We start from the raw sequence: 16,386 nt of genomic DNA, 5'->3' as shown, positions 1-16,386 counted from the left end.
TTAATCTGGGTCTTAAAGTCCTGTAGTATTGTTTTTATGAATTTGGGTGCACCAGAGTTTGGTGAATATATGTTCATAATTGTAATATCTTCTTGATTTATTGTTCCTTTGATCAGAATGAAGTGGACCTCTTTATCTCTTCTGATTAGTTTTAGTTTACAGTCCATTTTGTCAGATATTAGAATTGCTACACCTGCTTATTTCTTAGTACCATTTTCTTGGTCTATTTTTTTCCATCCTTGCACTTTAAGATAGTGTCTGTCCTTGAAAGTGAGATGAGTTTCTTGCAGACAACAAAAAGATGGGTTTTGTTTCTTAATCCATTCGCTTAGTCTGTGTCTTTTGACTAGGGATTTCATTCCATTAATATTTAAAGTTATTAATGAAACATGAGTATTGAATTCTGTCATTTTTATTTCTGTTTACATTCGTGATATAGCTGTACTTTTCCACAGTTATAACTTCATTGAATTTCTTTCCGCAACCCCTTGGTATAGTCATTCCTTTCTTCAGCTCTTTGTATGTTTGCTGAACATCTGTCCCCTGAGAACGCCGAAGGGAGGGTAAACCCACTCATCTCTGCCTGTGACGGTGGAAGAGGCTGAGGAAGAGGAAAGGAAGCTGCCGGGTAGAAAGAGCGCGGCTCAGCTGACTGTCATGTGTCAACTGAAAAAAAAAAAATCTTTTTAAAGACCAAGTGGAAACAGGACTCCTTATCTTGTGCCCAGTGCCCTGCAGGTGGCTGTTGCAGAGAAGACCAGTGGGCATGCGCAGTCCGGTGTGCATGTGCGGTCTAGTTAATGAACTTGCGCGCATACTCCAGTGAGCATGCGCAGTCCGACTCCGCAGCTCCCCATCCTCCTTCAGGCATCAGATTGCCTGAATCGTTCAGCGTGATTGGCAGGTTGATGCTCTGACCCCGGCCTGTCAGGCCTGTAGGGAGCTCCACATAGAGGAATCCGAGCACCGTGAGAGGCAGCAGCAGGCCGCATGTCACTAACAGGCTCCTCCCACCAGGGTCGCATAGAGTCCATTACCCAGACTGAAAATACCAAGATTGTTTAAAATAGTGTCTTTCCTTCTCAGTCATATTAAGGGTTAACAGTCCCTGGATATTATTTAGTATGGAATTGGGTTTCAGGGAGTTTTGTGTAGAAGTTGCAAAGAATCAAGCCCTGCCTTAGTTGGGAAGTAAAGGGCAGAAGAAAGTGGTCCTCACCCTTCTGCAAATCCTGCAGGCTGATGAGCGCCTGGCCTGCCTGTCCCAGGTGGCCCAGTCCCAGGTGGTCCTGGAAGGGGACCAGGCTGGCCCTTCATTTCCTATCAAGGGACCCAGGTGCACTGCCAGGGTGTCGGTTGTGTTTGAGAGATGTTTGGATTCTACACAGAGCAGGAAAATTACATTATTTGGAGACACGTCGGTCTTGGCTTTTCAGGAAAGAGCCTCATTTAAAAAGGAAAAGATGGAGAGGGGAAAAGAGAGGAGGGAGAGAGGGAAGGGAAATAGCTCTTAAATTGTAAGTTATATGTTGCAAAGCTGCCTGGGAACAGAATTCCTCCATAGCATGTCTACGTTTCTAAAAGTTGCATCTACAAGAGCTTATTTCAGGTGCCGACACGACCAGAACAGTCGAATCTCAAACTTAGTTTCTGTCCATATTTTGCCACCAGCTGCATCTGTCTGTCTGCCTAATACACTGGAGGATCCAGCACCTACACATTTTTATATCTAAAGAAATAGGCAAGAGTTTTTTCATCAAATCAAGTTATAGTTGGTAAAATTACTTGGCTGTTTTTTGAGTTTTGGTTTTGGGGTTTTTTTGAGGTAGGGTCTTCTGTAACCCCAGCTGGTCTTAAATTGTAAGTTATATGTTGCAAAGCTGCCTGGGAACAGAATTCCTCCACGGCAGGTCTACGTTTCTAAAAGTTGCATCTACAAGAGCTTATTTCAGGTGCCCGACACGACCAGAACAGTCGAATCTCAAGCTTAGTTTCTGTCCATATTTTGCCACCAGCTGCATCTGTCTGTCTGCCTAATACACTGGAGGATCCAGCACCTACACATTTTTATATCTAAAGAAATAGGCAAGAGTTTTTTCATCAAATCAAGTTATAGTTGGTAAAATTACTTGGCTGTTTTTTGAGTTTTGGTTTTGGGGTTTTTTTGAGGTAGGGTCTTCTGTAACCCCAGCTGGTCTGAAACTCACTATGTAGACCAGGCTGGCCTCGATCTCACAGAGATCTGCCTGCCTCAACTGCTGGGATCAAAGGTGTGTGCCACCACACCCAGCTTTTACTTGGTTCTTTTGATCAACTAAGTTATAAGTTGTGTCTCCCCCCACACACACCTTTTTAGAAAAGAATATGCAAAATACTTCAGACAGGTTAATTTAACATAAATGTAGAGTTGAGAGTGTAGCTCAGTGATAAAGTATTTGCCTAGTATACACAACACCCTGGTTCAGTCCCCAGAACTGAATAATAATGAAATAATAATAATATTAATAATAATAATAATAATAATAAAATGTCCCCAAAATGGCAGATACCACTAAATAAAACAAATGACTATAGAGTTGGGTAATACTTGGGTGTGAACTGCAGACAATTTATCTTTCTAAGGGTTTTACATCTATTGACTGACTTCATCTTTATCATACTCCTGTTTAAATGATACTTTTTCAATCTCCTTATGAGGAAATTGAATTCCATGTTCCTTTAATATGATGCTGTACAGCAGCCTCTTCTGCATGAAATAACTGCCATTGTCACAACTTCAGCTGTTGCCTGCTTGCTAAACATCGTCACAACTGGGCTTGTTGACAGTTGTGGTCCTTCATTAAAGAAGGGGCAAGCAGGGTCATTGGACCCTCACCGGAATATCCAGCCACTCTTCCCAGCCAACTATATGTAATTTGGCCCTAATCACACATGGTCTCCTGGATTTGGGGAAGCCTAAAGCATATAATCTGGGGAAGGCTATGAAGAAAAGGCTTGATCCATGCTGGGTAAAGGCTTTCCAGTGTGCATACCCTCAGGTCATACATACACCTCAGCAACCACTCAGTCATGTCTGTAAGTAAGCTCAGTAAATCATTGGTTCCCCAGGAAAACTTTAATCAAACATTGGTTTGACATTAGAACCTTAGAAGGGGATAAACATTGCTTAGTATCTCCAGGAAAAGAAGTCTCACAACAGATGGAAAATTTATTTGTTAATGTTATTATGTCTTAAAATTATTTAAAAAGAAAATGGGAATGTAAAAGATGTTAAAAGGATACAGGAATGGAGATATTTTCCAAAATAGAAAAAAACGAGAAAGCCTAAGCAAGTAATGAAGGTCTGTGTAGGTTTGTTATGATATATAAAGGATGAGCAAAATTAACAATTTTACAAAGCACACAAAGCTCATACATATTAGAACTGGAATTTGATTTCAGTCATCCTCAGAATTTTCTTGTCTGCCATAGGAGAGGTCAGGATTGTTTGTCCAGTAAATTCATGAATGAATTCCATTAGAGAAAAAAAAAGTCTGCCCAACTATGTAGTTACAAAACCCTCAAACAGGAGCATATGACTGTAAAAATGCATGGCCTTTATGGCATCTCCTGCAGAGCAATCTTGACCAGCCTTGAGGAGATAGACTGTCAACGTTTGCCTTCTCTGACTCTGATCTTCTTAGGCCCCATGTGAGGGCAGGTCCTGGAGATTTGTGCTCCAGAATCCCCACTTCCCCACCACCCCCTCGCCAAGCAGGCTGCTGACTTCTGCTGTTGATGTCAGCAAACAGAAAGCAAGCACAGCTGTTGTATGCCGCCTGCAGGGTCGGGTCTTTCAGAGCCCTCTGGGCTACAGCTGGTCAAGTCTGCCTGAGCTTGAAGACAGGGCACTTGACTGCTCTTCCACGGCCCATGAGAGGCTTTATGTCAGCAGGCACAGACACTCCGTGCCACCTCCAGTCCTCACCTAACTCGTCAGTTCTTTTCCTGTGTTTCTGCACACATGGGCTGGGCAGCCACCATGGCCGTGGCTCTGTCAGGGTACCCCAAAGCCTGTGGTTTCAGGCCTCCCTTGTCAACCAGCTCTGCCTTTGTTGTGTGCAATGGCCAAACTCGAGAATGGCATCTGCAGGAAGTCACTGCCACCCAATGTAATCCCAGGGAAGAGAAAAACAGGAAAGCAGATATGGCAAGTAGGAGGGGCCTCAGGTACTGCGGATGAGATTTGCTGTTTGCCCCAACGTGGTTGCTCCATAAATCTGAGGTGGAAATACTAACCTCATTATAATTTTTAAACTTTTGAAGGCTGTTATGAGCACTGGTTTCTAACTTCGGGGACCACTCATGCTCTCAAGCCCACTCGAGGTCACCCTCGAGACCTAGTCCCTAGTGCCTGCAGTCACTCAACCTTAGTCTGTGAGCCAGCATGTTCCCCTTACCCCATCACAGCTAAGGTCTCTTGGTGTGTCTGTGTTCCTTTGGACTTCAAGGGTTCCCAGAGTCGGGAACCCTGTCCCTCTCAACTGTCCCCACCTAAGTCCAGCATGTAGAGCAAGCTCAGTAAATATGGACTGGGGTGAACCTTGCTTCCCAAAACACCGACTCTCACATTGTTTTCCTCCATTCAGAACCTTCTGGAAGCCCTGAACACCATTTAAACAGCTGTGTATTTTAGAACTTCTGAGATCATAACCTTTTGAATTTTTCCCCTTCTTCAGGAACTTCTTCGCAGAGACATCCAAGAGGAAAGGAGAGATCATGTCTATGGTTGCAGCTTTCTATAGTAACAAATCCATCCTCATCACGGGCGCCACAGGCTTCCTCGGCAAGGTGCTGATGGAGAAGTTGTTCCGTACCAGCCCCCAGCTGAAAGTCATTTACATCCTTATACGACCCAAGGCTGGCCAAACGCTGCAGGAGAGGGTGTTCCAGATCCTCAATAGTAAGGTCTGTCTCGTGGGAAGGGCCTTGCATGCTGGGCAATGCCCTGGGACCAGATGACTCCATCCATGTTTCTCTATAGCTCTGTGATGGTTGGTGGTGGCAACATGACAGGATCTGGGAGACAAGCCTCTGAGCACACCTGTGAGAAGTGTTCTAGGATGGGTTCGCTTTCAGGGGTTATCGTGAATAGGGTGTTGAGGTGGGAAGATCAACCCCCGCCCCCGTGTGAGTGTTACCATTCCCAGGGGTAGGATTCTGGAATGTATAAAAAGGAGCCAAGCTGAGCACAAGGAACCAATCTTCTCTGACCCTGACTGTGGTTCGATGTGACTAGCTCCTTCACGCTGCTGCTCTGTGACTTCCCAGCCATGGCTAACTGTGCCTTGAACTGTGAGCCGATGTAAACCCTTCCTCCTTGAGTTGCTTCTGTCTGGGTATTTTATCACAGTAACAGGAATGAGACAGAGCAGCTCCCATCTGCTAGCGAAAGCAGAGCATAGAGAGAAAGGACACAAACCCTGACACCACCACCTGTTTTCCCTCAGAGGGCAGAGGCGCTTCGATTCCACCTGGGGCAGGAGAGATCATCTATGCTGTGGTTTGAATCGGAAATGTCCCCCACCAGGCTCATGTCTGATGCTTACTCTCCACCTGGTTGAGAAATTCTGAAGGCTTAGGAGGTGGGGCTTGAGGGGAGTGGGGCACTGGGGCAACCTTTAGTACTGAATGCTCTTTGTTTGATGCTCAAACTCTGGACACCTTTGCCTGAGCCTGGCCCTTCCTTGGCGCCACAAGTCCAGTTAGGCTGTATTCTTAACTTGCTCTGTGTCTCACAGTTGTGTTCTAGATGGTGGATGGTGCTGACAGTCTAAGCATTCAGTAACAGGCCACTGGTAGGTTAGTTCTTGTGTCTGTGCTGGCAGCAGTATAGGGCAGAAGAAAGAGCTGTGGACCTGGTTCCACCCACTCCTTCCCACGTCAGAGAAACGTGCCTGGCAGCACAAGCCTTCCGTGGTTGCCTACCCAGGTCTTGCTTTCCTTTATCTCTGAAATGGATCAAAGAACAATAGCTATTTCATAGGGATTTGTGATGCTTAAATGAGATACCATGTGTAAAATAATATAGTGTTGTGTATTATAAAGATATTGTCAGTAACCTCTCAGTTCTTTTACCCAGACAAGTTCTTTTGTTTATTATCCCTAAAACTAGCCTAGGGATCGCCTGAGCGAGCTCCACACTTGTATTAAATACACACACAGTTTCTGCATTCCCTCCCCATCAATTCATTATGGCTTCTATCAAAGATAAAAGTAGAAATGTGTAAGAAATACTTGTTTTTTGGAGACAGGGTCTCCCTGTAGCCCCAGCTGTCCTGGAACTCACTATGTAGATCAGGCTGGCCTCAGACTCAGAGATCCCCCTGCCTCCGCCTCCCGAGTGCTGGGATTAAAGGCATGCGCCACCATGCCCAGCCTAAGAAATAGGTTTTTACTGTTGTTGTGTTGCAACAGAGACTTGCTATGTAGCTCAGGCTAGCCTCAAACTCACAATCTGCCTGCTCAGCCTCCTGAAGGACGATGGCAGGGCTGGACTATGACCATTAGAAATCCTAGTTGCTAGGAACCGAGAAGGCTACTTGACAAGGTTCCAGGGGGAGAGGGGACGGGCTTGCCTCGTCTCTCACTGGCCCTTCTGGAAGGAAGCCTCCTTTGGAACACTTTTTGTGGCCAGTGGCTCTGCGTTCTGGAAGGTTCTTTCTGCTCATCTCTGCTGAGGCGGGTAGGGAATGTGTTCTGTCTACAGAGCTCCAGTCTTGGCTGCATAGCACAAAGGTGGGAACCTATGGATGTGTGCAGATTTAGGGCCAGTTGTTCATGACTCTGGGCTATAGACAGAAAAGGAAGCCACATGGTTTGTTCACACAGTAGGACAGCCCATTCCAAGTAAAAGATGCAGTGAAAGGATTGATGAGGCAGTACAAGAAAGAGTGTTTCCGTGATAAAATCCAAGTTCCTTCAGCAACTAGCGGTCGAGTGTCTATTAAGTGTTAACACTCAGCCAGATGTGGGGTGTCAGTCACGTGACCAATTAGTCAAGCCAACAAAACAGCCTTAGATCGAACATTATAGGGTAAAGCATAGGGTAATTAGTATGCTATAGCTTTGACAAATCCCTTTGAGAAACGGGGCTTGCCATGCCTGAAACTTTTTCTCTCGTCCATTCTTCAATTAAGAGTGCATAGAAGCTTGCAAAATTACTAGGAAATGGGCACTTAAATAATCATCCTGTATCAAGGCTGATTGGAGCGGCCCACATGGCTGTAGCTGACCAAGCTACACATGTTCTGCCTCCTCAAAAGTGGAATCAAAACATACGAGCTGAGACAGAACCCGCTGGTCCACAGTGTGCACCGGACGTGGCCATGCTGACTGGCGACAGCTCACACAGTTTAAAATGCTATTTTCTTTAATATCTCTCATGCTGCTTCATAGCTTTCCCCTCCTGTCTTTTTAAGTGTGTGCGTGTGGCATGTGGGTGTGCGCACATGAGGCCGGTCTAGGTATCCACCTGTCTCACTGCCCAGTGCCAGGGTTGCACGTGCCTGACTTTATGTGGATGCTGGGCTTAAAAGCTTTGACCGCAAACAACCCTTCCCAAGCCTCTCTCCATGTCATGGTTCCCTGTGGTCTTCACCAACCAGACTGGGTCTCTTCTGTGTGTCCCTCCCCAACTTCTCTCTTACTCTGAGGAATGTTCTGTCAGGGTGAGTGTTTCCTATGGGAGGCCAAACTGTGCAGCTCTTGAATAGAGGATCTCAAGTGAGTCAAGACCCAGTCTAGATTTGACATTTAACTACTATTTTGATACAAAGACAGTCGCTTATATTTGGATGTAAGCTTTTCCTCAGTAGAGCCTTCATGTAGCTTTTAATAAAAAAAGTTTATCACTTAAATTTTTTGTGTAGTGCTGGGCCTCAAACACAGTACTCCACAGATGCTAGGCCAGTGCTCTACCACTGAGTCACATTCCCCAGTCCACTTAGTCTGACTTCTAAGCAATGTTTCTCTCCAGTTATGGATGAATTCTGACCCACCGTGGGAGCCATAGTACTCCTGAATGCAGCTAAATTGTGTCAGATGTGTGAGGCTCAGAAAATGTTATGATGAACAGGTATGTTACCAGTTTGCCCCTGACTGCAGATGTATACCAGGAGTATGGCTGCGATGGCATCCGTTCTGCCCATTGAAATTCATACACTGCGTCTGTCTTTTCCTTCCTTGACATAGGTGGAGGCCACTTCACACCTCCTGTCTCTCCTCTCAGAGACAGAGGCGATTAAGCAGCAGATGCTTAGCAGAAGGCATGTTCAATCCATTGGACACCAAGAACCAGAAAAGGATACTTACTTTCTTACTAATGACTCCATGTCTTAAGTATTTTCAGGGCATTTTTTTTTTTAAAGGAAACTCTCAATAGGAGGAAAGATTCTGAATTCACAGTGGATTCTTAAGGACTTTCTCACAAGGATAATTAAAAGAGAACTTCAAGGAAATAACCAAAGACAGAAAAATAATGTGCAAATGTATTTTGTAGTGAGAGTTATAGTTTCTACAATGGAGGCACGAGTCAACAAACAGTGTATACACATGTGGGATCAGTTTGTAAATATGACATCAGAGTTTACAAAGCAGCTGGTGTGAGGAAATGCTTCTATGTCCAAAACCCAAACAGATGTAAAACTGTATTCACTATAATATAAGGTAAGGCCCAAAATGCCATCCTGGGTTAATTTTACTTTTTGGTATTTTCTAATTATAATAATAATGAGTGTGTTACTTGTTTGATGAGGAAAAACACCTTTTAAAAAGAAAAAAACTAGGGGCTGGAGAAATTGTGCAATAGTTAAGAGCACTGGCTGCCCTTCCCACATGCACATGGTGGCTAATGACCATTTGTAACTGCAGTGGCTCTTCCCCCTGTGACACGCATGGCTCTTCCCCTCCATCACACACGTGGCTTTTCCCCACCATTACAGTGAGTTGAGAATAAATCATTCACCTGTGAAATTAGAAAATTATTGGAGAGAAATCTGGGAGTCCTGCTGCTTCCCATGTCCCATGTAGATTTGCCAGGATCATCAGCTTCTGGTAGCACATTTTGAGTAATTCCTTAAGAGACCATCAGGAAGCCCACGTGGTGAAATATATCTAAAGTGATTTCGCCAATTAAGAGTGGTTATGCACTCCAAATCTAAAAGATGGCTGGGCTTTTCCTGTGAGACTGCAGCCCTCAGATAGGTGTGGTTCCTAAGAGATTGTGTAGGGCTTACTTAGAATAAACAAGGGCCATGCAGCGTTCACAGTTTGGGAAGTAGGTGAAGCTATCCTTCAAGGTGGCATGAGGAAGTGACTTACAGACAAAGGCAGAGTTTGGCAGGTTACACTGAACACTAATCAGCTTCTCTGGAAAAATGGGGATTACTCAACAAGCCTTCAGTTGTCCCTGGAGCAAATGAACTTTGAAATACAAAGGATGCTCAGTCAGGCAGGGCTCAGAACCATGATCTCGGCTCACAGAGTATGGCTTGCTTTAAGACATAGAAGACATGGGCTGGACAGATGGCTCAGTGGTTAAGAGCACTGGCTGCTGAGGACCCGGGTTCAATTCCCAGCACCCACATGGTGGCTAACAACTGCCCATAACTCCAGTTCCAGGGGATTCACTGTCTTCTTCTGACTTCTATGGGCATTGCACAATATGGGTTCACTTACACACATGCAGGCAATATGCTCATATACATGAAAAAGAAATAAATGAAAGTAATACATATTTTAAAAGACACTGGAGACAACACCTTGTTGAGTCATCTGAAGACTCACTGTTCAGTTCCTAGAAGACATTTGCTAAATCAGTCCTTAACGTGTAGACAAAATCATTTAAACAAAGTAACTGAAAAAATACTAACTCTGAATATGAACTAAGCGCATTATGTTTACATGAACATAGTCTTATGTAGCCCAGTATAATGAAATAAACTTAAATTTTTATATACTTATAGAGTACAAAATGATGCTTTGGTAAATGCACATATTTTAGACTGGGTAAATAAAACTATTTGACATAAAAATAGTAACTTTCAAGATGAAAAACAGAAGATCAACAATCTAACACAGTTGATTTTCAATAACTTTTGTAAAGAAAAAAGCATTTGCATTTCTGTTTCCACGCTTAGCCCCATGGAAAATCTGAGCTCCTCTCTTCCAAAAGTGAATTTATGATAGACAGTACGGAATTCTCTTAAGTCTCTATATGAGGCAAAGTCATCTGGAAACAGATTTCTGTTTTAAGCCCCAAGCCTGTCTTGTTCCATTACTGAAACACAGAGAACAATAGTCTTCTGGGATGGGGTGCACAGGTGGCAGAGGGCCAGCCCACCAGGTGTGACACTCTGGGTTCAATCCCCAACAAGGCCAAAGTAAATGAATAATGGCAAGAGACGCCGATGGATGTGAAATTACTAGAAGAAATACAGACTGTAAAGGAATGACTGATTTCCTATGATTAACAAGTGCAGATTTAAAAAAAACATTTTTATTAAGTCCTTGAGAATTTCCTAAGTGTATTTTGATCCTATTTGCCTACTCATCCCCCTGCCCCTAACTCCTCCCAGGTCCACCCTAATCTCCCTACCCCATCCCAACATTGTGTCCTCTTTTTTTTAATAACCTGTTGAATACTCCTGGGTGTGGGGCCGTCCACCGGAGTGTGGTCCACCTACCTGAGACCATGTGCTTAAAGAAAACTGACTCTCCCTCCCCAAGAAGCCATCAGCTGTCGGTAGCTGCCCAGTTAGGGGTGGAGTCTCATGAACCCCTCCCCCTTCCTACAGTAATGCTGCCCTTGTGCAGGTCTAACTGCAACTGCTGAGCTCGTGAGTGCAGCAGTCTGGTATGTGCGGAAGACACTGGTCCTCTACCATTCTTCCCTGGCCTGGCTCTTACATCGTCCCACCCTCTCTTCCAAGATGGTCCTTGAGCTTTGGGGAGGGGATGTGACATAGGTGTCCCATTTGTGGCGAGTCCACAGACACATATTCTCTGCACTTTGACCAGTTGTGAATTTCTGCACTGCGCACAAAGAAGCTTCTCTGATGAAAGGCAGACTTTGAAAAGTATGGCTGACACTCTTCAGTTTGGCAGTTACTCAGGTCAGCTGAAGTTTGTTCAACATACACAGAGCCTGGGGCACGTGGGCACGGGGTCGGGGTAGGGGGTGGAGATGTGTTTAGCAGCTTTTGGAAATAAAGAACACTAGAATCAGAAAGGGAATTTTCCTGCTATCAAGGACCTACTAAGGACAGGCTCTATGTCAAAGGGCTTTCCCTGCTATCGAGGACCTACTAAGGACAGGCTCTATGTCAAGCACCTTTCTTTTATTATCATATCTATTCTCAGAAATCCTTAAGTGTCTAGCCTTATGTCACAGGGAAGAAATTAATCCACTCCCCACAGCTATGTAATCTGTGTCAGGGAGGCGGCACAGCAGGGCTACAGGGCAACCATTCTCTCTGAGGCCCTATGGCACACTTACCTCCTCTCAGAGCTTGCCTCTTGATGACAAAATCATGAGGAAGTGAAGCTGTTGTTGGCCCTGGCTGTGTGTACATCAGCACCTTCCCCTCCTCTGGTGTGGCCCTGTTAAAGGCTCATTTCCATCTTCTAGGCTGGCTCATCTTGGCCACTTACTTATTCTCAAAGGACCCCATGGAACTCTCTTTGTAGTGAGGATGAAGCGTATCAAGATAAGGAACTGAAATATTGTGTCACTTAGAGTTTATTATGGATTCTTAAGAAAAGTGAACTAAAGTTTTGGCAAATGAAAAACTGTTCTTAAGAATAACTTGATGTAATCTCCAGTTCTCTAAGGTCACAGGATGACACCATTGCATGATTGCCATTTGAATGATTGTTATTAATTTGGGAGGAGGTTGAGACAGTACCCCCAGCTGCTGTTGCACTCACTCAGTTTAAGGCTGGCCTTAAACTGAGATTTGCCTGCTTCAGCTGTCTGAGTGCTGGGATTAAAGGTGTGCACCACCATGCCTGGCATTTTAAATGAACATGCAAAAAAGAAAGACCCAGAGAATTTATCAGCTTGGTCTTGTTATATAAGTACCAAATGGCAGACTGAGGATTTAGCCTAGCCCTTCCAGACTACCAAAAGTCTGAGGTCTTCCCAGTATACCCACAGCTCTTCCGACACACACCTACCAGAATCACTAGAGGGCTTGTACAAAGCACACTTGCCAGGCTTTAACCCAGAAGTGTTTACTGAGCGTCTCCTACCACAACCTTTTGGGAAGTCCCAACCCCATGTCCATACCTCCTTGCCCTGTGGTCTTACAGTACTGGGCCTCACTGAAGCAACTGAGAACTTCGAGATTAATCCTTTGTACCTAATTAGACTTAGGAGTGAATAGCAAGATCTTGATGTTTCACGGTGCGTGTGTGTGTGTGTGTGTGTGTGTGTGTGTGTGTGTGTAACTGTAGATTGGACATGCAAGTTCTTCACTCTGATTTCCAAGAACATGTTTAATTGCTGTGTGCCTGGCCTGGGACGAATGTCCAGAATCCACTGATTTGTTTTCTCTTGGCTCTCTGAAATTTCTTCAGTCTTTATTTCACTTCAGGACTTCAAACATTCCAAGAGTTTTCCTTAAAGGACCTCACTATTTTTTCCCCACAGAATAAAAATCATAAGCAAATCCCAGCACGTTGTTGAGACGAGATCATATGGTTATATTTGAAGAGAGGGATTTAGTAAAATGAATAGAGGTCAAAGGCTCTCATGATTAGAAAAGATGTGATTATATTCAGTGAAACCCAGAATGAAAACCAGAGCTCATACAGGTGCCTCCCTTGTGAGGCCATGTGGTCACCTGAGTTATCATTGTAAAAGTCCAAATTCAGGGCTGGAACTATTTCAAAAGCAGTACACGATTGTGAGGCCTCCACCCTTCACCCAACACCTGCACCTCTCCAAAGTCACAGAGAGTTCAGTGAAGAAATTCTACCATACAGTCTTAAAAAGGGGCTCGTACAAATTCCATTATCTAAAGGGGAAAAATTATAAACATTTTACACATTCATATCTTTGTTTGACAACTATCAAGAACTTTCAAGGGGGAAAGGCATTTGACTGTAAAAGCCAACATTTAGCATGTTTATGATGGATCAAAACTAAACTGCTAAAGATCGTTCTAGAAGAGTCTGTATGACATCTTTATTGAGACAGAGCCTAGGACACTGTATGAACCTTATCTATCCCAGATGTCAGAAAACTGTGAGGATTGACCTAACTCCCAAATTATTTTCAGAACTGTAACACCCACTGACACGCTGACCCAACCATGTAGGAAATGGTATCTCAGGGACAGGATCATGGCTTTGCCTAGCAGCCTGTGGGGTTGGGTCCCTGCCCTAGCTATCTTTCCACAGTCCCAGGATACCTATGAACATGTTCTTGCCTGACACAGATGGGATGTGACTTCTCTGACTACCTGATTCAGTGATTTGTTTTGTTTTTGTTTTGAGTCAGGGTCTTATGCAACCCAGCTGGCCTCAAACTCACTATGTAGCCAAAGGTGACCTTGAATTTGAGTGCTGGGATTACAGGTGTAAGTTTTATGCAGAGCTGGGGATCAAACCCAGGATCTTGTACATGCTAGGCAAGCACTGTACCAACTGAGCTACACCGCCAGCCCTGATTCAACATTTTATTACCCGTCAAAACAGTCTCCTAGGTCTCCAGCAGAAGGAAGGAACGTGGATGGCCTGGTCCACAGCTCACTAGAGGGGTCTCTGCTCTTCACCATTACAAACATTTAACCACATGGATGCTATATGGAAATTCCAACCCATCAAAATAGTTTATTAAAACAGCGGTTTGAATCCCAGCATCCACATGGCAGTTAACAACTGCCCGATAACTCCAGTTCTGGGGCATCTGACAGCCACTTCTGTCCTCTGCTGGCATTGCACGACAGGTGCATTTACATACATGAAGGTAATACAAGCATACACATAAAATAAATAAAATTTTTAAAAAATAGTGTTTCTAAGAAAATGGAAATTACTAATTTAACCTAAGACTCTTCTGTGAGGAGGGAAAAGCAGAGAGCCTGTTCCGTTTCAGTGATAAGAGGTAAAACTGCTGTGCTCCTTCTCTCTTCATAAATAAGTTAGAATATTAAAAATCAGTTAGAATCCAATGAAACAGTGCACAACCTCGTATAATACTTGACAGTAACTGCTTTTGCTACTAGAAGATTATTGCACAAAACCTTTGTTTTACTCATTACACGTTCGCCTGATGTTTTTATTTTCCAATTATGTTTGTGCTTCCGAGACACCTTTACTGCTGCGCCTGTAGGACCAGGTGGTGGCGTCTCTGGTGGTTAGTGAAGGCTGCTAGTTCTGCACTGAAAACCATTCTTTCCCAGACAAAATTAGAAACTATCTCCACATGTAAATCAGAAACGACTCCTAAAGGGGAGAGGCTGTCAGGTGAGAAGTGGGTGATCATCATCCCCTAGGCAAAGTTCAGTATGTACATTTGATTGATTGGTTGTCGGACTGGCTCTTTTCAAGTCTTCCTCAAGATAAGAGGATCAGAAATTAAACCAAATGGCATGAAATAAAGCAGCTGGTTCATGAATACATAGATGCCTTCCTCGGGAGACACTGGTATTACAACTAAACACTACCTTTGGGGGCATAAGGAAACTAATCTCTGCACACCAGGATGTGCGGCACTTCGATGTATGTTGCTTCTGGACTTCTGTTTCAGCTGTTTGAGAAAGTCAAAGAAATCTGTCCAAATGTGCATGAGAAGATCAGACCCATCTCCGCAGACCTCAACCAGAGTGACCTTGCCATCAGCAAGGAGGACATGCAGGAGCTCCTGTCCGGCACCAACATTGTCTTCCACTGTGCGGCCACCGTGCGCTTTGACGCCCATCTGAGGTACACACTGCTGCCGTCCTGTAGCTTGTAGGTGTGTGTGTGTGTGTGTGTGTGTGTGTGTGTGTGCATGCGCGTGTGCCTGTGTGCATGCATGTGTGCCTATGTCTTTGTGTGCATGTGTGGTAGTTTTTTTCTCTCTTTTTGCACTAACCTAGATTCACAGGTTTCCTGGCAATGGATCAAGTTCATATTCTTTTGAATAAGCGATGGAAGAGAGTTTAACACTGTGTCTGTACAGCTGTCTGTCTGTCTGTCCAGCTGTCTGTACTATCAGCTGCAATGTAGGGTTTTGACTTCGGTTTTCTTGCTGTCCTTGACCCTCACAACAGCAACTTCTGTTGTTCCTTCAAAGATCTGCTGTCATCTCCCACCAGGCTGCCTGCATTTTTGAACTTGAGACCCTCATTTTTTTGTCTTTTCAGTGTTTACTTGTAGAAGCCCCTTACAGACTGTGGTTTCCTTCTGTCTTACTGACTAGAACCACATGACCTCTAGACACAGCATGTTGTAGTTCATTGACTAGGACTGACCTCCCCACACCATCAGTCCGTCACAACTGTCACATCACCACAGTCAGTGGCTCACTCTTGTCTTTTCTCCTGACGCAGCCACCAAAATCCGAGTGAAATGTGTATTATTGGAGTAGGTGCAGCTGGTTCACACCAGTTGCTGGGGGTGGGGGGACAGTTATGGTGTGGTGATCCAGTTGCCTGGGAAGATACAATTACTGCATGGTATACCAGTTGCTCGGGTAGGTACAGTCTTGGTGTGGTACACCAGGTGCTGGGGTAGATCCAGTCCTGGTGCACCTGGTGCTGGGGTAGGTGCAGCTTAGTGAGGCAGGATGCTGAGAGGCTGCCCTCCCTCCTTCTGTTCCATCCTCTCCAGAGAAGCTGTGCAGCTAAACGTCATTGCCACCCAGAAGCTCCTGCTCATGGCCAGCCAGATGTCAAAGCTGGAGGCCTTCATCCACATCTCTACTGCCTTTTCTAACTGCAACCTGAAGCGCATCGATGAAGTCATCTACCCATGCCCTGTGGAGCCAAGGAAGATAATTGACTCCATGGAGTAAGTTGAGGGACATGTACCAAGCGGGGCAGACGGCTTTCTGGGTTTCTTTGTGTTTGTCCGTTAGTGCATTATGAGGTGCAGTACTTTGGAAGCCAAGCGCTTCGGAAGGATGCTTAGCCTGTCTCTGCAAGCCTTCCTCTCCTCCAAGGGGGGTGTACTTAGGAAAGGGAGGTAGAAAATTCCCGTGTGTGTGTTGTGTCTCTGTGTGTGTTGTGTGTGTGGCGTGTGTGTGTGTGGCATATGTGTAGGGTATGTGTGTGTGTCTGTGTGTGTGGTGTGTGTGTGGGGGGGGGTGTGTCTGTGTACTTCTTTCTTCTGCCTTTATAAATCATTGGAATTTCTCAT

At 44.7% G+C, this 16,386-nt stretch overlaps 1 protein-coding gene across 1 annotated transcript in view; it reads left to right on the top strand.

Annotated features, from left to right (window-relative positions):
• Nucleotides 1-16,386, top strand: part of Far2 (fatty acyl-CoA reductase 2) — a 138,672-nt gene that overhangs the window by 102,305 nt on the left and 19,981 nt on the right. Inside the window, exons 2-4 of the mRNA XM_017799232.2 lie at nucleotides 4,719-4,947; nucleotides 14,795-14,970; nucleotides 15,859-16,038. Coding sequence (XP_017654721.1) covers nucleotides 4,719-4,947; nucleotides 14,795-14,970; nucleotides 15,859-16,038 — 585 coding nt within the window. The remainder of the gene's footprint in view (nucleotides 1-4,718; nucleotides 4,948-14,794; nucleotides 14,971-15,858; nucleotides 16,039-16,386) is intronic.

The sequence above is a fragment of the Nannospalax galili genome, unplaced genomic scaffold (genome assembly GCF_000622305.1).
Source record: "Nannospalax galili isolate Female #2095 unplaced genomic scaffold, S.galili_v1.0 scaffold638, whole genome shotgun sequence".
Taxonomy (NCBI): Eukaryota; Metazoa; Chordata; class Mammalia; order Rodentia; family Spalacidae; genus Nannospalax; species Nannospalax galili.
This window is presented reverse-complemented; position numbering and strand designations above follow the sequence as displayed.